Source organism: Myotis daubentonii, chromosome 6 (genome assembly GCF_963259705.1).
Source record: "Myotis daubentonii chromosome 6, mMyoDau2.1, whole genome shotgun sequence".
Taxonomy (NCBI): Eukaryota; Metazoa; Chordata; class Mammalia; order Chiroptera; family Vespertilionidae; genus Myotis; species Myotis daubentonii.
This window is the reverse complement of record NC_081845.1, coordinates 78249390-78272911: the sequence shown is the minus strand read 5'-3', so window position 1 is coordinate 78272911 and position 23522 is coordinate 78249390. Positions and strand designations below refer to the sequence as shown.

At 48.6% G+C, this 23522-nt stretch overlaps 1 protein-coding gene across 2 annotated transcripts in view; it reads right to left on the bottom strand.

Moving 5' to 3' along the window:
* The window catches only part of TRAM2 (translocation associated membrane protein 2), an 81400-nt gene extending 58220 nt beyond the window's left edge, over window positions 1-23180 (bottom strand). Inside the window, exon 1 of one of the 2 annotated variants that reach the window (XM_059701429.1) lies at window positions 22911-23180. In XM_059701429.1, coding sequence (XP_059557412.1) covers window positions 22911-23030 — 120 coding nt within the window. In that variant the 5' untranslated portion in view covers window positions 23031-23180. The remainder of the gene's footprint in view (window positions 1-22910) is intronic. The other variant, XM_059701428.1, reaches the window with a different exon arrangement.
* Between the last annotated feature and the right edge of the window lie 342 nt (window positions 23181-23522).

Sequence of the window (23522 nt, the reverse complement as noted above, 5' to 3'; positions counted from 1 at the left end):
CCTTCCTCCCCTCCAACCATCCTAGACAGGATAGCCAGGTTATTGGTAAAATAAGCAGACAACCCCTTAATGGATCCACATTGCTTACAGGATACTTTCTCTTTAATCTGACACTACCAAACCTCCACCCTCTCCACCCATGATTATCACAACTCCCAAAGAAACTCCGTACCACAGCCCTGGATGTTCTAAAGGATATTCTAGAATATTATCCCATGAAATGCTCTCCAAGGTCAACAAATGTGTTTGGTGCAGATATACAATATACATTACTACCATATTAAAGGCTCTGACAAGTCCTGCAGTAAAGAAACCTATTTCCCAAGCCTATCTGGCCCAAGAACTTTTGTAGCATTTCATCTATTAACTACTTTCTTAGAACTTCTGAACACCTTTTCTTGCCTGGAACAACAGCCCTCTGGTCTGCCTTCATTTGTGTCTCTAACTTGACTTTCCTTCAAGGGCCAGCTCTGACCTTACTCCTCTGGAAGCCTTCTCCCCCATCCCATCATCTGCACTCATGCTGCTTCCTTCCCTCACACCTGAAGCAGCCACTACCTGTACCTCCTTGCTGAGAGGCAGGAGAGTACAATGGCTATGAGCCTAGATTTTGAATTCAGAAAAACCTGTGTTAAAATCCCTCACTGAATCTGAGATGGAGTTGTTCAGCTTGCTCGGTATAGAGACAGATAACAGCCTATTGAAGAAGGCTGCTGAGGGGATTAGAAGGTCAAGTCTAGAACAAGGCCTGGTACATCCCGGTACTCAATAAGTAACAATTAGTCGTTTTTCTTCTTATTTTTAATCTTGGCTTTGTCATGTATCATTTCCTGTGTATCTTCCAGGTGGGAAGCCACGGGAGGCCCCCTCTGTCCCATCCCTCCCCTCTCCACCTCCATAAATCCAGGAGCAACAGCTTCACCTTCCACCAGACAGCAGGCAAGTGCACAGCCCGAGCAGGAAAGCAGGGCCACCTGCCCAACGCATCAGCACTGAGCAACAGGCTGTCGGCCCCAAGGCGATGCACGGCGGTCAAGTCCTCTAACTTCACAGAAGGTTCCAGATGTTACCATCCTGCCCTATCCCCATCCCTGCTTACTGCACCCCTGGAAGGGTAGGGAGACCCTGTGGAGCCCAAGTGGATAGGTCTCACCCAAAAGCAGACTGGGCGGCCCACTTCCACAGCCCACAACGGGGCAACAGTGGGCTGCTGTGTCAGTTCTGACACTTGACATTTCCAGCTGCTGTTTCTAAAGCTTACATTTTTACTGTCTCATTCGTGTGACTTCCTCAGTTACTATCTGGAACTGAGAAGTTTCATTTCCACTTCTAGTCAATCCCGACTTGCGTTTTTCTTAATGCTGTTTGTATAGCCTTCTCTGGTTTAAAATAGACCCATTTCACCCTGTGAGCTATTCTTCAAAAGGCTTCTGAAAAGCTTTTATGTGTCGTAGGTGGCAGTGACATCTCTAGCACCAAGGGCAAGGACTTACCTCACCAGCATCTCCCGGGCGCTCTGCCGCTCCCCCTCCTCCTGCTCCTGGTCCTCTCTCCCGCATCCCAACTCCACTCCATGCTCCAGCTTCTCCCCCTCACTCCATCCACCTCTCCTGCTCTCCACACATCCTGTCACTACCCCAAGCCCTCCCTCTTTCCATTTCCAAAATGAAAACAGCTTTAACGTGCCTTTTCTGATCATCAAAATGCTGTACATTTCGTTAAATACACACCACAGCGCGCGCGTACGCACGCGCGCGTGCACACACACACACACACAAACACAATAAGTGCATGGAGAAAAAAAAATTATTTGAAATTCTACCACACAGAGAAAAACACTGATCTATATGTTGATGATTATCCTCAGAGATACCTTTTTATAAAAACAAAGCAAATCCAAACTTTTACAGAAAAAGGCCCACCACAATATATAATTCTGTAATCTACTTTTTTTTAAAAAAAGCTACGACCATATGATTTGGACGTCATCTATGACAGTGCATACGGAATTATGTTACCACTTTAAACTGACCTAACAAATCCTCTAACAGTAGGCATTTAGGAATAACAACCTCATCTTTTTAAAATACTAGCATCTCAAAATATTTGGATGTAATATTGAGTGGGGAGAAAAAGCAGAATTTGGTCTGTGCATTTTTATTACAATCATGAAAAACCATAATGACCAGGCAAAAGAACAGAGTAGACATTAAGCCAGTGCTAAGCGGAAGAGCCTGAAAGAAGTCTATTTATAAAAGTGGTGTTCAAACAGCAAAGAAAGTCCTTCAACAAAAACTAACCTGTAAGATGCAAAAATCCCCATTATTTTAAAAAATGCAATGACAGTGAGGTCAGGGTAAAACATTTCAAGCGGTTGATCTTCACTTACTTTAACTTCACAGTTTTCTTCCAAGTGGGGAAGGGAGACAGCAGTACTGAAGCCATTTGGTCTTTGAGACAGGGAACCGGTGAGAGGCACCTGAGGGTGGGCATTCATGGGGAGAACCGTGGGCAGGGCTCAGGCTCCAAGCTCACCCAGGAGAAGTCTTCAGCAAACGAACTCAACCTGCACTTCGCTTAATGGTCTTGGTGGCCCAGACACAATGTTTGAGTGTAAAAGGTGTACCTGGTGCGAGATGGATATACAGACTCCATAGAAGTATAGCATGAAAATGAGAGGCACAGAAAAAATGGCAGCCTAATGATGGCTGCGATAGTCATGCAATTAATTCATTAACATTCATGAGTATCTAACATCGATGGAGTCCTTACGGGATGTCAAGCTCTGTGGAAAGTGAAGTACATGCATTATCACTGGATCCTTCCAAAAACTCAATGAAAAACGCACAACTGTTTTTATTCCCATTTTGCTGAGCAAATAACTTGGGGCACGGCTACCTAGTGAGGATCTATAAGATACATATCTGCAATCAGGCAAACCGAATTCCAAGCCTGCTCCCAGCCCGTACCCGCTTCCCGGGACTTATGAGCCCGGCACACTCTGGCACCGGGAGATGGAGAATCAGGGTACACATCCAGATGACTAAGGCCTCAAGTCTGCAGTCTGTTTTTCAGGGGAAAGAGAGCCTGCGAGTTAATCATCATAATAAGCCGTCTTCTCTATAAGGAGCTCTATGTACTGCACAAGAATGCCACGGCTGTCTTCCACTTTCAAGAGGTCTCCATGGAAATGCAGAAAACCAAGTGCGACAGGGAGCCGGTCCTCTCCAGTCTGTTCAGTTTTACATATGCCCCTAGCCGGGACTTCAGCCACGTCACCATGGTCGTTTTCTTAGAAGTAAAACGGACCAAAGGCACTTAGGAAGCATCACAGAAGGAAGGCATTCCTGGAGGAAGCCGAGCTCGCAGGCTCAAGCACAGTATATTTAGCTTAAACATGACGAGTGGAAGGTCTAGGATACTATATTTGGGCAAACGGTTGATTTGGGGTTTGGTGAAGTCCTGGGTTTGGCAGCAGCACCCGTTTCCCACCCTGCCCCCGCCCCAGGCCACGTGGGCATGGCTACAGAGCTTGGCTCTCACATGGGCAAAATCCATCGACTTCTCCCTGGGCCGGAGAGCAGAGGTGGCACAACTACTCCAGGGAGTGACAGGGTGAGGAACAAGCAGCGAGAAGCCAACAAGAAGCAAAAGAGAAGGAGCCCTAGCATGGGTGGTGACGGTGTCCCATCTGGAGGGCAGAAGTCCCCCTGGGCTCCAGGCCCGTGAGGGGCACCTCACCACAACTCAGGCCACGCTGACGTAACCACTGATTTTCTTATCCATCCTGCCTGTCAGCCTGAGCAGGGAGCATACATTAATCATCTCCAGGACCCATGGAGGGCATTCAATACATGTTTATGGAATGAATTTAAAAGAGTTCTGGAGATTGATCGCAGGAATAATGTGAATGTACTTGATAGTACTGAACTGTACACTTAAAAATGGTTACAATACTAAATTTTATGTTATGTATATTTCACTACACTCAAAAAAATAGGACATATTACAGGGGGGGAAAGGTGGTACCACTTGGAAACTTCTAATGTTCACTATGTGAAATTTGGTGAAGTATGGGTTGAGTAATTTGCATGTAAGAACTGTGGGGCCCCGGCTGGTGTGGCTCAGTGATTGAGCATATCGACCCATAAACCACGAGGTCATCGGTTTGATTCCTGTTCAGGGCACATGCCGGGGTTCCGGGCTTGATCCTCAGTACGGGGCGTGCAGGAGGCAGCCTATCCATGCTGTTTCTCTCTCATTGATATTTATCCCTCTCTCTAAAGATCAATAAAAACATATTTTTTTAAAAAAGAAGTGTGGGGAAGGGCTGAATTATGAAACTGTTATCAATAGTGAACCATGACTGAGATAAGTCATAGAGATGGCGAATATGATAGTAGGTTTTTCCAGGTAGAACTTAGCAAAGTAACTTCTAGAAAGTCTTCTCTTCCAGGAAGAGCCAGAAAAATGTGTAGATGGTTAGACATAAGGCCCCAAATCCACCCAGGAAACTCCACCCAATAGTTCCAACAAGTACAACCTTCCTCACAGTCTTCCAACCTGAGCCTTAGGGCCCACACTCTTACACTCTTACCTACAAAAGGGGAGACAGGAAGCTGTTCGGGACCCCACCTTCACTCGCGCCTCCTTATATAAGCACGGAGGTTGCATTTCACAAAGTGAGATCTGTGGGATGTTACTAATACCCTTGAAAGAGATGGTCAGATAAATCTGAGAAACAGTGGACACTACCATGGTAAATTTACATGATCTTCAAGAAAGGGGGCGTGGTAGGAAGTTTCACATACCGTTCTGACTCAGAGCTTCCCAGCCTCCCATTACCACCTGGGATGTCCACTGCCTGGAACTTAGCTCAGGAAACAATGTAATGGACATGACGAATTACTTGGAATATCCTGAGTTCAGATTCTGGCTCCCCAATTTATTAGTGGTGTGATCTTGGGCAAGATATTTGAATTCTTCAGGCCTTAGTCTTCCTCCCATTAAAATGGAGTACAGGACTCAGACTCTGAAGTCAGACAGGCTTTGAGTCCTGCCTCTGGCATTTGTAAGAGCAAGGGGAGCCTGGTCAGATTAGTCTTTCGACATCTCAGCTCTCTCCGCTGTAAAATGGGAGTAATCATCGTATCTATCCCACTGTGAGGACTGCAAGAGAGAATATAGGTCAAGTGTTCATTACAGTGCTCTGCATCAGGTAAGAACGCAATACACGTGTTCTCTTTCACTCTATAAACTCTGAAGTGCAGTATGAATGTTACAATCCTTTAAGGTCCAAGCCAAGACCCACTCTTCTTTCATGAGCTTCCCCAAAAGCTCTCTCACCTCTGGGCTTACACAGCTTGGAAGATTTCTATATTGTCCATAAAGTTATTTGGCCTTTAGTCATGTGCTGATATGTAGTATTAAATCCCGTGTTGGTATCTAGTGATTCAGATACAATTCTTATCTCACATTCCTTATTTTCCGAAACAGAATTGGGGGACCTAAGTGAATTTAAATGCTATGCTGACCTAGTGTAAAAATGTTTAAGGGGAACATAAGATGTTGAAAGCTAAAGCCTACCTCCTAGAAACAATGCTGACGGGCTGCTGTGATCCTCCCAGGTTTTGCCTGAGCGTATACAAATAAATGTTTTCATTAAAATGGGCTCGTCCCATACATACTAATCTATAACCTCTTTTTCTCTCAGACATCAGTTTCTGTCAATACATATTGACTTGATCCTCTCTTCAACTGCTCTAAAGTACTGTACTGTGTGGTTATACCATACTTAGTTGGTTTAATACAGATTGATATTTAGGCTGTTTCAAAGGAATAACAACTTCAGGGCAAAAGCTGTGTCCTGGGTATTCTGGCATCTCCACAGAGCTAGATAGTGCCCGTGGTAAAAATTCAGTAAATTCTGTTGCGTAAACTCTGACAATGTTGACCTCTAAATCACAGGTGATTATCAGGCCACCGTCTCCAGAGCCAGCACTGTTGTGCGAAGCCTGGATAATGAAGAGCAATATTGGCATTGCTGACGCTGAGATATAAGTCTCAGATCAAAAAGACAAACTGTTTGATATTGTTTCAATGCTGGCTCCTTTCCCATATTAAAAATGCTGGGTGGCCCAGCAATTCTATTCACAGGTAGAATTGAAAATATTATGTCCACATGAAAGTGTGCACGTGAATGTTCACAGCTGTGTCACTCATGTAGTGAGGCGGAAGCAACCCGGATGTCAGTCAGCTGGTGAATGGGTCAACAAACCGGGGCATTGCATGCAGTGGGATATTACTCTGTCATAAAGAGGAATGAAGCACGTATATGCTACGACACGGATGACCCTTAGAAACATTATGCCAAGTGAAAGGAGGCCGTCACAAAAGTCCACACATTTTATGATTCTATTTACCTGAAATGTCCATAATAGGCAGATCCAAAGAGACAGAAAGGAGATTAGTGGTTGGGGAGTGGGGGAGCAATGGGAAGTGACTGCTGACTGGTTTCTTGGGGGGAAGGGGGATGATGGAAATGTTCTGGAATTATATTAAAAACCACTGAAATGTATACTCTAAGTGGTGAGTTTTATCATGGATGAATTATTTGTCAGTTAAATGTGGAAAAATTGTCAGTTAGCAATTCTACTTTACCACTAATTTACTAAAAGAGTATGACAAGAGAACTGCCAGAAGGCCAAGGGCGGTGCCGGAGACACATGGTGAGCAAGATCTTCCCTGCCCTAGGTCAAGCCATGAAGAGTGACACGGCCACACCCCACTGAGGTGGGGGCACTAAGAATTGTGTCAGGGAAGCGCAGGGAATCCGGGGTGCTGAGGCAGAGTCAGTACTGTCTAGCGGCAAAGAAGGCTTTCCAGAAAAAGTGGTCTGTGACCCGAGGAACGAGGAGCAGCGACCAAGGGAAAAACGGGCAAGTGTCCCGAAGGAAGGATTTGCATGAGAGAAACATCATGGAGGGGCTGAAAGATAACCAATCCATGGGGAAGAGCCCAGGTATCCAAACGTGCCAACAATGTCATTTTAAACGTCCAGCAAGTATTGGACTCCTACTGCATGGGGCACCGTGCTAGATGCTGAGAACCCAACGGCTCAATGCAGACGATGTACAGCTTTCAGTATACAAGTGTGTATCTTCATGGATGCATGACAAATAGTCCACGGCTAACTGACTGCTTGGTTTCAACATGGCCTTTTAAAAGGACAAAGACAATTTGTCAATATCTATCAAAAATACAAAGGCACTTACGCTTGGGCCCAATCATCCTGACCTTTTGGGAAAATACGCTACAAGGTACGCCTGCATAGGTACAAGTGGTGCACACACCAAGCTATTCGTCATAGCACTGTTTGTAAGAGCAAAACACTGAAACAGCCCAAGAGTTCATCGAAGGGGACTGCTTAAGTGAATCACAGTGAACCTCCACAATGGGAGACTATGCAACCTTGACACAAACGAGGACCTTCTGTGTACTGACATGGGAAGATCTCTGGGATGCTTTGTTAACCGAAAAAGGCAAGGTGCTGAACAGTGTAGATAATACTTCACTTGGCTAAGAAAGGGGGCAGGAATACACACACACACACACACACACACACACACACACACACACACACGTGTGTATGTAAAATCCATCATATATTTATAGCTGCTTGTATTTTCATAAATAAACCCAAGAAAGATGGAAAAAAAAGTTAATAAAAGTGGTTATGGGGGGCAGGTGAGGGGTGCTCGATGAGAAGAGCTGGGGAGGGAACAATTCTCAGTGTGTTCTTTTTATATGTTTTGATTTTTGAACAATGTGACTATACTGGCAAAGATTACCTATTCAAAAAACTTATTTTTTAAGCTTTAAAAGGCTGAGATAATGGGTTCTCTATCTGCATGCACATGCTAAAAAGGCCAGCATTCCTAATGTGCTCACAAGCATCTCTTACTGGTTACCTGAGAGCCCAGAAGAGATGTGTATAGAAAGCCTGCAAATGGCCAGCAGCAGCAGCAGCAGCAGAAAGGTGACTCAAGACACACACTCTCCTGTGTGTCCACTGGACTATCCTCGATCATTTCATACCAGCTATGTGTCGGGCTCCGAGAGGATGATACCACGAAAATGGGAAGCACCCCTTCCTTTGGGAGGGCCCACAGCAAGTGCAAGGAGCCAGCCTCGGCCCTAGTGCCTGTGGCCTTCCTAGTACAAATCTAATCGAGTCAGTCCTGCGCTCAGAAATTTTCAAGGGCTCCTGACTGCCGAAGCTTAGGAACAAATCCAAACTTTTGAAATTGGGCTTCCATGGCCCCAACCCTTCCTGACATTCAGGATTCAATTTCCATCGCTTTCTTCCTTAAACCTACCACCCCTTCACCCTCTACTTTGACAACACGGCGCCACATACTGCACACACCACACACACACATCTCTGTCCTTTACACATGTTCTCTCACTGCACACTGGCCTGGCCAGTTGCCCTCAGGGCCAGTCCCAGCCCAAAGGCCTCCTTTTTAAAATGAACTGCCCCTAAGGCCCCGGGGGGGGGGGGAGGGGGGATACGCTCCCTTCCCTGACCCTCACACTGCACCTCCTACACATAAGAGCAGCAATGACACTGTCACCTCCCCAAGGACTCTGGGCTCCGTGATGGCAGGATCTTCCCCTTTTCATCCTTTATCCTAGCCCCAAGAACAGTGCTTGGCAAAGAGCAAATGCTCAGTCTAAGTCTGGCTCAATGAATAAACAAGAGACACACAGAGGCAGACAGAAAGCAGGGATGAACTCTGTTTGGAAAGAAGAGGCAGGGAAAGCATTCTGAGCAGGTGGTGCCTATATGGAAGGGGTGCTTCTATGAAACGAGAAGGTAGATGGAAAAGGGAAAGCCTTGGGGGTGGGGCATGGACAACAGCGGGAGGCAAGAAAGAGGAGGGAAGGGTCAGGAACCACAGGTAGATGGTTTGTGATGAGGGGTCAGGACAAAGGGCAGGGCCTGAGTCAGGTGCAGATGACCATGCCTGGTCGGGCTGAGGGGAGCCTTGAATGTCATGCTGGGCGGCCCAGACTGTAGGTGGGCAGCTTGGAAGGATCTGAAGTCAGGGAGACCCATGCTCAGTTCTGTGTCTGTGGGCAGTCACTGGTAGCTATGGGGGAGAGGGACTAGAGAGAGGCAAGAGGCTGAGGACCAGGCTACGATCCACCATAACTGTTCAGGTGGGACACAGCAACCAGATGTGAGGGACGAGGCAAGGGATACTGTGGGTTTCTATTCTGATGGTGCACTTGTTTTATTCCTTCTTCTGGAGACGATGCAAACTACAGTCACTCACAGGGGCAGAGGGTGTCTAATGAAATCGTGGCTTATCACCAGCAGGACTTGGTATGAGGACCCCCTCGCCTCAGCTGGTTTTGCTCAGGGGATAGAGTGTAAGCCTGAAGACTCAAGGGTCCCGGATTTGATTCCAGCCAAGGGCACATGCCAGGTTGTGGGCTCGAATCCCAGTAGGAGGCGTACAGGAGGCAGCCAATCAATGATTCTCTTTCGTCATTTATGTTTCTATCTCTCTCTCCATCTCCCTCCCTCTCTGAAATCAATAAAAATATATATTTTTTTAAAAAGACCCCCTAGGCATCCAGCAAGGATGCTAGAAATCAGCCAAGGGGAAACCTCACTGCATCTGTTTCCAGGGATTTGCCAGAAGTTTAGAGACAAAAGCACATGAGAAATCAGCTAGTTCACATTTTGTCAAGCACACCTCAAAAAATTCTTTACGGACACCCCTGTCGGGCACTCCCTGACAAAATATGGGTAGTCCCTAGCACATAGTGAGGGCTTGCTAATTTTGTAATAATTGCTACACAGGCCATAGCAGGGAGGCAAGAAAGAGGAGGGAAGGTTCAGGAACCACCTACATGACTCTGTCCACCAGCCAATCCCTGGGGTCCCTCCTCATCCCCGCCTACCCCTAGAAAGGCCTCCAGGAAAGAAGGGCCCCCTCCCCCACCTCCTCTGAACACTGAAACCAAACCAGCTTCCTCAGGTAAGACCACGGTACTTGGATACAAGCCTCTACATTGGCATATATACATATATATTTTTTTTGAGTGGCCAGATTATTATGACCGGCCAGATTATTATGACCACCCCATCAGTACTTCGTTGGGCCACCTTTTGCCTTCAATACTGCGGCAATTCTTGGCATCGACTCCATGAGATGTTGAAAGGTGATGCGAGGAATCTGACACCATGCCTGATGAATAGCACTGTCCAGTTCTGTGAGATTTGATGGTTGTGAAACCAGCTGCCTGATGGCTCTTTTAACTTTGTCCCACAAATGCTTAATTGGATTGAGATCTGGTGATTGTGGGGGCCACCTAAGCAAGGTAAAGTCTCCCTCATGTTCTTGAAACCACTCCTGCACAATACGAGCACCGTGGCATGGTGCATTGTCTTGTTGGAAGAAGCCATCTCCATTGGGATACGCCATCAACATGATAGGATGAACTTGATCAGCAATGATACTTAGGTATGTTGTGCTATTCAGACGTTTATAATGATCTGGCCCTCTAGCAACTTCAGCGCGAAATTATAGGTAATTTGCCTACAAATGTCAGGTGGTCATAATAATCTGGCCACTGTGTGTGTGTGTGTGTGTGTGTGTGTGTGAGTGTGTGTGTGTATGGCGACGCCCTGGCTAGTGTGGCTCAGTTGGCTGGAGCAGCATCCCATACACCAAAATGGTTACAAGTTCAATTACAAGTAAGGGAACATACCTAGGTTTCAAGTTCCATCCCTGTTTGTGGTGCATATGGGAGGCAACCGATCGATGTTTCTTTGTCTCTCTCTTTCTCTCCCCCAACACCCGGTCTCTCTAAAATCAATGAAAACATATCCTTGGATGATTATTTTTTAAAAGGTGGAGAAAAAAATATTCCATCTAGCTGAGGCCCTACTTTATTAAAAAATTTAAAATCACATTAGATGCAATAAATACATTTTAAATATGTTCAAAGGCTGAAGTCACACAAAGGCAACACAATATGGTAAAACAAAATGATATACATGTTCAAGGGCAACACTGCCTTACTACACACCCTCAGAGTGACAATAAGGTCTAAGGAAAAGCTCTTTCTCTCTCCAGCGTTAACTTGCCCTGCTGCTCAGCTGTGTCACCTGCACTGTAGGTGTGGGGAGAGAGCTGGGGAGGAGGCCTTGCAGTGTCAGCAGTCTCTGAATCAACACCGGAGAATTCCTGGATGGGGGTCTCTGGGCATACTTTCTGTTTGGGGGTAGAAACTAAAATTGGGAGGGGGGAGGGAGTTATATGGATCCTCACCACAGTTTGCCGACCACACTGCTGTCCCATCTCATGGTCTCCAGAACAAACTTGTCATGTCACCTTCTGTCCAAAATTCCCTCCCCATTACCTCCAGGATAAAGCCTCAACTCCTTGACGTGACCTGCAAGGCCCTCTGTGACCTGGCCCTTCCTCCTCTTTCCCTCTCCTCCCGCTTCGCCCCACCTCCAGAACATCCTATCACCCAGCCCGCTGAGTCCCCTAGGGCTGCACACCAGCCCCAGCCCCCTTCACCTCTATGTTTTCACAAGGACCAGCTGACACTCTGTCTTGGGCCCTCCTGCATCCTCTTCTCACCCTGGCCTTAGCCAGCATCCATCACACCCCTACTCTGAGCTAGGAGCCCCTCCTCCACGTTCGCAAAGCTCCCGCTCCAGCGGACCGCTATTCAGTGAGCGCCACTGTGTGCCGGACCCAGAAAAGCAGCATGGCAGCCCAACTGGAGTTCTCATCGTCAAGTGACCCTGCCTGTGTCCTGTTATATGTCTCCCTTGCTAGTTGGTAAGGTTGTTCCCTGTAATCGGGGACCGTTTCCTTTTCCTATGTTCCCAGAAGCTAGAACAATGCCTTGCACAAAAACACTGTTTAATCAATATTTATAGAATGAGGAGGCAAAAGATTAGAATCAATTCAGACTCCTATCCCTTGAGCCACAGCTGTAGGCTAAAGGTGTGGTCTGCGGCCAGTGACGATCTGAAGTAAATGGACCCAAAGACACTCAAGAAACACTGGTTGAGAAATGCCTCATTATCTTTGTTTTGAAACTCCAATACAATACAACTCCTGTTGACAAACATGTTAGCTGGCTTCCATTTCAGACTGTAGAGTCGGGAATACACTTGCACGGAGCGCCTATATTTACTGAATGATTTTAAAAGAAGAAAATTGAATGGCCAAGTGGCTGAATAGTGTTGAATAAGTATCTTTCCCAGACTGGATAAGAAAGTAAAAAAAATGTTTCTTTCACATTTCTTGGGTAATAAACTACACTGCATAGCAGACCAACGTTGCCTTCTTTTGGGGGGGCTCTGTAATAATGGCTTGCCAGAAATTTCTGGGATTGGATATTTAAAAGTATTAAAACTTTAACATTAAGCACTATGGATGGAAATCTTTCTAAAAATATTTCTGAGTACACTGCATACCTTTACTTTTTCATGAAACATATAAATCAAATACTGTACTGTACTAGTCTATCATAATAACCTCAAAATCTACTGACGCTGTTTGCTCATATTCTGACACCTGGTATTCCTACTTTTTCATTTCTAACGACTTTTAAGTATTTAATAATGACTACCCCTCCCAGCTGTCAGCTACCCCCTGTCTACCTACCCAGCACTACTTCTGTATTAACTTATTCTTTCTTCTGTAACCTTGGGAACCAGATAACCAAGCCTCATATCACGCCACATAAGGAAATGTAGGTGGGCTTTGAGCAAAGGTGTGGGAGACTAACCTACACCTGGCCTCACAGCATCAGGGCACAGGTTTAGTTAGGGCCATTGTCTGGCTGCTCTGGAACCTTTGCATCCTACTTCTCAGTTATGTTCCAAATAGATGAGCGGCCACAAAGGGTGGCTCCATGTAGTCGAGGAGTCACTCCAACCCTTTCAAATGTAGTAGGAATAGGTCCTGGGCTCTTACCCTGTACCAGGCCTTCTTGGAAATGCTGTATTTGTACGAACACTTCTAACACGTTTTGCATGAACCTTCCTAATCCTCTCAACTACTCTATGAAATATTATGAGCCCCATTTTAGTGATGAGGAAACTGTGGCACAGAGAGGTTACATAATTGGCCAAGATGGCACCCCTAGGACATGGATATAAACTCAGGCAGTCTGGTTCCAGGGCCACTGTGACCCATGGCCTCTAACGGTTTTCCGACAGGACCATTCCGCAACGATCCCTAACTCGCAAAGCAGTGTGGAGCCCAGCATGGTCCAATGGAACTTTCTGTGATGATGGAAGTCTTCTATTATCTACGCTACTGAGCACTTGAAATGTGGCTAGTGTGACTGAGGAACTGAATTTCTAATTCCATTTCATGTGAATGCATTTACATTTAAATAGTCAAAATGTGGCTCGCAGCTACCTATCCGATGGCACAGGTGGAGACTGCTTTGGGTGAGTCGAAAACTGTGGCGTGTTAAACATAATGGATAACTCCTACTTGAGACTAGGCTTTGGAAAACTGTCATTAAGTACTGATGCATCTCCTCTCAGCATGTACTGTTTTAAATTCATTCTCATAATGTTGAGGAAGAAAGCACGCCGTTTGGTCGGTGTAGTTACAGAGGCCTTCCAGATGAAGTGGGAGCTTGTAGAAGCAACAGTATTAGTTGGCCAGGCAAAGCCTTAAGAGCACTGTTGGAGTGCGGGGCTTGGGGATGGCAGGTCACAGGTCAGGTTTCAGACACTAGGTTCACCCTATTGATCTGAAAAAAGAAAATCATAAGCCACAGATAAATGTATGTGTGTGATGAGAATATATATCATCGAGTATGGAAATATGTTCAAACCCAGGGCCCCAGACCACATTCGGAGAACTGGTATGCTAAAGCCTGACTGGGCAGAGCAGGAAGCATGGGCCATGGTGCCCAGGGCAGTGACCTCTCCTTGCTCATCCTGGGTCCCCTGGTCAGCACTGCAGAGGCCATAGGGCCTCTGACATGGAAGCCACAAACCGTGCCGACCTCCTCCCCCACCCTCGACGGTTCCTTTCTAATTATATGATTTTTTTTCCCTTCCCCACCACTGGTTCCGCTAAGCTGCGTTGCATGTCAAACCCAAATTTAGGCTAGAAACTGACTTCAACTCAAATAAGAAATGAAACCAAGAGTTGAAGTTGAGACACTAATCCAATAGAGGCGCAGCTTTATTCTGACTCAGCCTAAATCTCTGCGGCTGGGGGGAAGGTGCCTCCTTCCCTTTGCTCCCAACTTCAGAGTAGCAGCTTAAGTGCTATATCCTTGTCCACCCCTGGTCTGCACACCCATGCTAAGAAGGCACAACTGAGCCACAGGACAGTTGACACCCTTGGGAAGCAAATGGGGGACAAGAGGAACACAGTTATCTAGTGGCAGAGCCTGGGGAAGAACAAAGTCTCCCAAATCCCAGCGCTCGCCCTGCCGCCACACACCTCCCTGCCCAGGCCGCAGCTCATGCCTTGGAGACCCTAGTGAGGAGCACATGTTCACACTTCATGCCAAACCAGAGTTCAAATTGCAATTAAAAAAAAAATAGCTATCAATCATTCCTTTCCACCTCAACATCCCCCTTCTAAATAAGAGTCAGAAAATCCATACAAACAAGTTAGTCCTTGCCCATTGAGGTAAAAAATTGATCCACTACAGCCCAGCCAACATGGCTCAGTCGTAGAGTGTCAACCTATAAACCAGGAGGTCACAGTTCGATTCCCGGTCAGGGCCTAGGCCTGGGTTGCAAGATCCATCCCCAGTTTGGGGCATGCAAGAGGCAGCCGATCAATGATTCTCTCTCATCGATGTTTCTATCTTTCTCTCCCTCTCCCTCTCTGAAAAAAAAAAAAGTTATTCCATAACAAAGTCAGAATACAAACTAAACACACTCAAAACTCTAGAAGTGTTAGGGCTAAAAAAGTTCAATTCAGCTCCCAATTCAGCAGGAATTCTCAGCAGGAAACCAGGCATTGTGAGGCAGGCCTGTGTGATTTCCTGCAGGACTCCAGGAATTGCTGGAGGGAAGGCCTGTTTATCCAAGGAATGCTCCTCCAGGTCAGGAGCTCCCAGACTGTGCTTAACCTTCTGGAAAAGAAGCTGATAAGACACCCCTGGCATCTCTAAACCCGGAGCCACATTCTACATTCTCACTGACTCTCAAGGCTGTCTTTATGGGCACAGAAACCAGACTGCAAACACTTGTTAACTAACTAACATGGTCCTAGGCCAGTGATGGCGAACCTTTTGAGCTCGGCGTGTCAGCATTTTGAAAAACCCTAACTTAACTCTGGTGCCGTGTCACATATAGAAATTTTTTGATATTTGCAACCATAGTAAAACAAAGACTTATATTTTTGATATTTATTTTATATATTTCAATGCCATTTAACAAAGAAAAATCAACCAAAAAAATGAGTTCGCGTGTCACCTCTGACACGCGTGTCATAGGTTCGCCATCACTGTCCTAGGCCTTCCTCAAAGCAAGCAGGGAGGTCAACAGAGGAAGGAGGGAAGTTTGTAAAAATGAGATCTCTACCCTTTATCCTGAGGTGGGCACACCCTTCTCCCTCCCCAAAAGCCACATAAGTCTTCCAAAGGGTGGTGAGTCACTAAAAAGTCTCTTTTTAAAAGTCTCTATAAAAAGAGAGGACCTACACATTTATAATAAACATGAAGGAACAAACTGATTAAACTAATAATACTCTGCCCTTGCAAAATTCAGGAGCTTTATTAAGAAACTCTCTCCCTACTTCAAAGGCAGGGCAATTAGGCTCAGAGGATTCTGTCCTTCTCACCCCAGGTGTGATCGTCACCTCCACCAACCCGAAAGGAACATTACAGATCATGTTGGAGTTTGATGGCAAAAATCTTAAGAAAACACATGGAAAAGTTCTCTGAACTTCAACCAAGTTTGAAGCAATGAAGGCCTCCTAAATACTAGAAATTACACCTGTGTGCAGGAACACACACACACACACACACACACACACACACACTGACTTTGGTCAGTTCACTTACAAAGCTATAAAGTACAAGAGTAGCAGCTGTGCTTCACAAAACTTCTAGGAGTGACCACCACTCTTGTCCTCTGACTACTGACAACCCCACACTCAGGTGTTAGGTCTCAAGTCTATAAACCACCCCCTTTCCACCAATAGCAATAGCTTGAGGTGAAGGCCCAACGGTCTGTAAGTCTGTAAGTTGCACCTGCCACTTACATCAAGACCTGACTCCCATCCACAAATAGTTTATTAGCTTTAAGCTACCACACTGTGACCTCTTCGAGCACAAGGACCCCACCTTATTCATCTGCATTCCCAGAGATCAACACAGGCACACAGCAGGCAATCAATAAACAGCAGCCAAATAAATGAACGCAGCACTCTGAAGGAAGATAATTCATTTTCAAGGCTTCTACACTTACACTTGCATTTAAAGATAGAGGCAAGAATTCCAGTGCACAGGTGTGTAGAAAATGCACTGAAGATGTGGGTTCAAGCCCCAAGTTTGCAAAAAATTCACTCTACTGTCCTGGGCAAATCTCTCAACCTGGGGAGGGGGGAGGAGGTCTTACTTTTCTCTTCTAGGTTTTCTTAAACATGTAAAACTGGGAGGACAATATTGTGCTCTTGAGCTATCCACAATAGTACCTTGATGATAAGAGCAGTGAAAATAAAACAGCCAGAGGCAGCCATTCCCACACAGATGTTGACTAATAACAGGGTAACTTTAACAGTTGGGAAAGCCTCTGCCCATTTGCCTATGTTCACATGTGATACACACATTTGGGTCATTCTCTGTAGTCTCTTCCAGGGAGATGCAGATTTCAATGACTGTTCCAGGCAGAAAAGCCTCCAAGTGGAACAATGACCCGCAGACATTACTTCCAGGTAATAAACAGTATCCACTCAGACAAAGAAAAATAAAGCAGCCTGTGGCTACATTCCGTAGACGCCCCATTCGGGGAAGCACCAGGGCTGAGCTGTAAATGTGAGCCAGACGTAGCTGAATTCTTATTTTGGCTCCGACTCTAACTCAGAGCGGATGGTCCTTAGCCAAGTCTCTCCTCTAGAAGCCAGGCTCTGGATGGGTATGACAACCCCCATAAACCATCCAGATTACAGGGTGAAGCTAGTAAAGCATTTCGCAGATGTGAAGTGTTGCCAACCCCGTAAGGCGAACGAGGGAAGCTGTCAAGAGGCAACGTGGCTTGGGTGGGGAGCCACGGAACGGCGCCTCACCTCACCCTGGGCTCCCACAGACGCTCTGGGGGTCTGGAGGGGGCTCTAGAGGACTCAGAGCCCCCCACTCACAATCTGCTACATTTCCTCTGCTCAAAAGCAAAGGAAGCTGTGAACCTCCATTACCCAGAAAAGCCTCTTGCAAAGCTCTTTAAGCCACACAGTTAACTCACATTAACCAGCTGTGACTAAGGGAGGGTTGGTTCTCTTCTGAAGGGGAACGTGTGAGACAGCAGAGGTAAATCGAGGCAAAGCACTAGGCTGCATAAAAGATAAGGGTCTGCTGGTGAAATAAGAGGCTGTGTCCGGAGCCACGCTAGTAGTTTTAGCGTTTTCTTTTCCTTTCTTTAACCATTAGGTACCAATGGATACCAGATACACAGCGCTGGATAAAAAGGCTGAGAGATAACATCAGGAAAGTTTCCCACCACAGCCTGCTAATAGTGCGCGCACTGATTAGAAAGCACTTCTGTAGTTTGGAAACTCTAATCCGGTCTTATCGACCCTCTGGCTTCGTCATTTATCAGGGTGGGAACGGGAGGTACGTCGGCTATGCCACAGTGATTTCTGGGGCCCCTGCCCACGACGAAGCAGATCAGAAAGGAGCGCATGCCTGCCAGAGCGAAGTTTTCACCATAGCAACACACGCTCCTCTGCAAACAGTCAGGACTGAGGCGCTCTGTTGCGACCCGTCTGGACAGTGCCCCCGAGAAACGAGCATGGAGGGTTCAGACAACAGAGGGAGCGAGAGCAAAGTGGCCCTTGTTCAGCTTGCGAGGCAGCCTCCTCATGGTTTCCTTCCTCCACACAGCTGACAGTGGCCACACCAAGGCCCTCCAGCATCCACAGCCGGGGTTCAAATGAGATGGATGGCAGAGGAAACAGATGTGGAGCAACCACGCCACAGGCTCCCTGGGAAAGAGGGACCCAGCGTATAACTGCACCCTTCGGAGGCAGACGGCTAGCACTGGGCAACTGAGGGGAAAGGCCTCATGGCAAAGCAGGTCACATATAAAGTGAAATACGGCCGGGATTCCCCACCAGCGGGTCTGGTGGCAGGCGGTGTACTCACAGACCCAACAACGAAGCCAGCAACCATCACCATGGCTGTTGAGACCTCCGATTGAGTGTCTGTGTGCCGGCAGCCCCTGGCCGCAGCCCCCTCCCCACTGACAGGTGTCAGTCTTCATCCTGCAGTCTGGGTCAAAAAACCACTAACTGATTAACACCACCTTCCTGTAGAGCACACTGTACCAAGGGGAGAACTAGGGGTAACCCGATGTGCCCTACATCCCACAGGACGGGGCGACTGACGCTTGAGGGCTCACCGGGAGAGAATCTAGTCCCAGAGTTCTGCTCTGCTGCTCAGATCACTGAGTGACGCATGCAGAAGTCTAACACAGAACAAGGGCACCCAAGAGAATCAGCGACCCTTCCCGTTTCCCCTGACTAATTTCTCCAGAACATGACTAATGGCCTAAGTCAGAGGTTGGCGGGGAAGATGCATAAAGCCAGGAACTGCCAACGCTGGCAAAGGAGCATCTTCAAAAGTGCATTAGAAGTTAGTCAAAGAAAGACAACATATGTCCACAGATGCCTGTATTAACACAACATACGCGGGACTATTTTAACACACACATTAAGAGAACGGACCAGCAGCCTCACTCCGGGTTATGAAGCCCAGAGGCATGTCTGGGAGGATGTGTACAGAACCCACGTGCTAACAAAGACACTCAATGGGCGTGACGCAATGGGCTCCCAGTGTACACGCTGCAAACACACCATCCTACAAGGCGGTCTGGTGCGGGGAAGAAGGTAGTTCCTGGAGGAAGGTAGCTCCACCACACCTGGCTCCGAAACAAAAACCGAACGCCAGCCACTACCCAAAAATTCCTCTCAGTCCCAAACCCTGAAGTCATCACAGACCAAACAAATGAGGGGCCCAGAATTTTAGAAACATTTCCTTGCTGCAGGGCCAGCAGAGCCTGCAAATGAGCTTTAAAATAAACAAACAACGTGTGGGTCTCGCAAGGATGTTTTAGAGATAATGTGTTAGTGGCTTTCTCGCTGCTCCATGCACCCCCCCATTCTCCATTCTCTGATGAGAGTTTTCTCTCTTTCCCTGCCTGCTTCAGTTTGAAACGTGGCACTCAAAGGGACACTGGAAAGCGAAGGGAAAGGGGGTGGCGGGAAGAGACTGCTTTTAAATCTGATACGCACCCCACTGGCCGCCCACACCACCAAGGACTGTCAGGCCTGACTGCCCCTAGGACAGGACTGCAGGGCTGAACTGTGGAGTGGAAAACTCTCCTTGCACCACCTCTCGGGAAAGCAGAGTTAAGAAACAGAAAGCTGGAAGAGAAGGAAAGGGAAAATAAAGCTCCACATTCCTGACATTTTTTAGCCAAGTGCTGTGGCTGCACAGAACAGCTCTATTCCAAACAGCCTGCAGGACAGAAAGAAAACCTGAATTCTGGGGAAAGAACCTACGCTTGGCCTTGGAAATGGGAGGAATCTTAGGACGGCTCAAAACTACACCAACGGAGGAAGGAAAGTCACCCTTTTCATATGTGTTCCCAAAAGGAGGTGATGCCAAGGGAAGGAATTTGGAGTCATCATCTCCCACGGGACAGAACTGAAATCCTGGGGTCCCTAGGGAGAAATGAAAGCCCCTCTGAATGATGGCGCACTAACTAGTGAGCTGGGGACGGAAGGGGCAAGGCAGGAATGACATGGAGACCAGTTAGGACACATGGGCTGGGCTGCCCGGGGTGAGAGAAGGGCCCAGTTCACTGGCAGAGACTGGACAGGGGACTGACTCTTTGTGGGAAGAATTAAAAATGAGTTTTCTTGACTCGGCTTCTGAATGAAGGAATCCTAGCCGTGCTCAAGTTAGAAACCCAAGAGCCCACTGTCCTCCCCTCTCTCCTCGTCTCCCCTTCTCTTTCCACCTCCTTCTGTCCTCACTTCTAGAAGAAGTGTGATGTGCTGGAGTTACCTCCCCCATATGAATCCCTACATACAGACACACACACACATGCACACTACACCTCCAGGGGAGAACCCAGGAGACCCCAACTGTCCTCTAGTAAGTCCTGTGCTGCGTTATGAGGTGCCACCCTGGTTGTCCTCCACATGTGAAGATGCCCACAGGTGTTCCTCTGAGGTCCCTAATAGTAACTGAGCTGCTTCTGCTCTCACCTGGTCGGGAGAGCAGAGTTCCGAAAATCTGCGGTCCCTCAAAATACCTGTCCCAGTGGAGTCAGTGAGGGGGAGGAGGGAAGTGTTCTTGGAGGTTTTTTTTTTTCTCTCTCTCTCTCCTGTCAGGTACTGGGAGTGAGGGCTCTTGGCACTTTTCAACTCCCACAGAGTGCCAGGTTAATCTGTAGGACTTTCCTAGACTAGAGGCAGGGACGGCAGGAGGTACCAAGCTCAAACACTAGGCAGCTCTTTCTGAGCAGCGATAAAGCAGGTAGAGCCATGGACCTTAACCAGTGCCAGAAGCACAGCCAAGAGGCTATGCAGGAGACTTCGCCGGCTGCAGAGCGTGCTGCTATGAGGTCTACAGCTGTCACGTGTGTCTTTCCAGCCACACCCTCCCAGACTGGTGACATGGCACTGGGAGGCCTCTTAGAACGGAGGACAGCAAATGGATACAAACAGGACAGAGGGTATTGGCCGGACAGAACAAATTCTCTTATTTCGTTAAGCTATTATTATGAAAAATAATAACAGGGCTTTAGGGAGCAAGCAACTTGGTTTTCATATTTGTAGAATCTGTTATGGCTTTTGTTGCTTACATGATCTCAGACTTTACAATAACCCCATGAGGAAGAGGCTTGACTAACCTCTTTAATGATGGGGAACTGAGGCTGCACTTAGTTTTTTTAGTCAGAGTAGTGACAAAGCAGGGACTGGGACCCAGGGACGACCCTAGTACAGTGGTCGGCAAACTCATTAGTCAACAGAGCCAAATATCAACAGTACAACGACTGAAACTTCTTTTGAGAGCCAAATTTTTTAAACTTAACCTATATAGGTAGGTACATTGTTATTGACTTAATTAGGGTACTCCTAAGCTGGCCTTTGCTAAAAACGTCCTCAATCTGATTGAGGTACGTTCGCTGAGGTCGACCCCTTCCAACTCTCCCATCCACACTCGTCTTGTACACTTGTTTCATATACAGCCCTTTCCAATACACCATGAGACCTGGGGCGGGGGGGGGGGGGGGGTTAGATGGGCTGAAGTCAAGGAGTACTACCAAAAGCTGGTGTGCAGACCCGTCCTAGCCTCAGGTTTATTTCCTACAGACCCTCCAAGGGCACATTCACACATCTAACCTGACTCAGCCACCACAAAAATGTCCCCAGCTTGAGGGCAGCCTCACCAGCCAATTAGGACCCTGGAGAGGATGGGCAGGAGACAGAGAGACAGAGGAGGGGAAGGGGGAGGGGGGAGGGAATGAGCCCCTTAGGAATCCTCCATCTCCAAGGCAGTTTACAAATGGTTACAGCTTCCTAACCCATTCCTGAGAATGCAGATAAGCAACCCTACCCAGAAAGGAGGACAAGGCCCTGCCTCCTTGGAGACCACAGTGAGAGTGAGGGGAGTGTCGCTAGATAGTGACAAGATATATCACAGCACGCCCTACTACGCTCACTTTCCTCCAGTTATTCTCACTTTTGAATACCACATTTTTCTCATTCTCTCTTAAGTCTTTCCCATCAGACCCCCTGGGTCTGACCCCTCCCAGCTTAGTACAAGCCCCTGCTCTGCGAGGTTTGCACCCAGCACATTGCTGGGGGTGGGGGTGGGAGTAGGGGGTGGGGGTGAGAGTTGTAGGGCCCCATCCTCTCCCCCCCCCCCCCATAGCACTGAGAGAATCATCTTGCCCCTAAAAGCACAGGGTATCCCATCCCTCTCCCTGGCCCTGTAAAGGGAGAAGCTCTCGGTCCACCACAGATGGAGCTGCAGGAATAATCCAGAGTGATCGTGGGTCTATGAAAAGTGGCCTTTTAGGAAAGGGCAAAAAAAAGGGGGGGTAGGGGGCGGGCAGGAGAGCAGCAGATGGGCACTGCTGGGATGGGCCACGGCCACACGTGAAGAGGCAAAAGACCCAGAAAACCAGGTGGGAGGCGGAAAGGGTCGGGGTCCCTCCCACTGGAAAAGCCCAGAAGAGCTGGCAGCCACGGCTTGGGAGAAGGAGTTAGTTGTGCAATGACTCCGAGTCTGGGAGTCTCCGGGCTTGGCTCCCGGACACCAGAAAGGAAACCCCACTGTTTGGGCCAGGGTGGCAGCACTGCGTTTGGTTCGAGGCCAGGCTTGGGATTCAGGGCTGCAGAGCGAGCTGCAGGATATGGTGGGTGCCCGAGGGGGTCGGCAAAGTAAGGCACGGCTGGCAAGGCGCAGAGCTGGGGCGGGGTGGGGGGGAGGTCTGGGCTGACTCAGAGACCAAGGGGGGTACAGTGTACAAAGCCGGGGGTGCAGATACCGTCCTGGCAGCCCCGCGCCCCGGCTCTGACGAGGACCCCGCGGGGACCTGCAGGGCTCCGCGGGCGGCGCACGAGAAAGGGCACCCCCTCCCCAGTCTCGCTCACCTCGAACATAAGCCCTATGAGGACGCAGAGCACCAGGCAGAAGCCGATGTCCGCATGGTTGTGGATGACGAACTCCTGGCTGAAGAGCGGGTAACTTTTCGTCCTCCTGCGGAAAGCCATGGCAGCGGGCGCGCAGCGGCCGGCGGGCCCCGCACCCTGCGCTCACGAGCCGCCGCGCAAACTTGCCCAGCCCCGGCCCGCTCCGCCCGCCGGCCCGCAGCCCGCTCGCCCTCCCGCCAGCCGGCCTAGCGCCCGACAACTTCTGGGGCCCGCCCCCTTCCTCCGCCCGCCCCCGCCCCGCCGCCCGGAACCGCCCCCGGCCGCAGCCCCCTCCCCACCCGCGGCCGCACTCGGCGCGCCGGGCTCCAGGCGGCCCCGCCCCCGCGCGCTTAACCCTCGCGCCGCCGCGGACGCTCCGGGGGCGGAGCCGGCGGGCGAGGCCTGGGTTCCCCTCGCCCCGGGCCCGCCTCGCCGCAGGCCGCCCGCGCCCCGCGCCCCGCGCCCCGCCGCATTCCTGGTGCTGCGGCCCGCCGGCCCCGCGCGCACGCAGCAGGCCGCGGGGGGCGCGGACGCCCGGCCTGTCCTGACCCGACAGGAAGTGGGCCTGGGTTT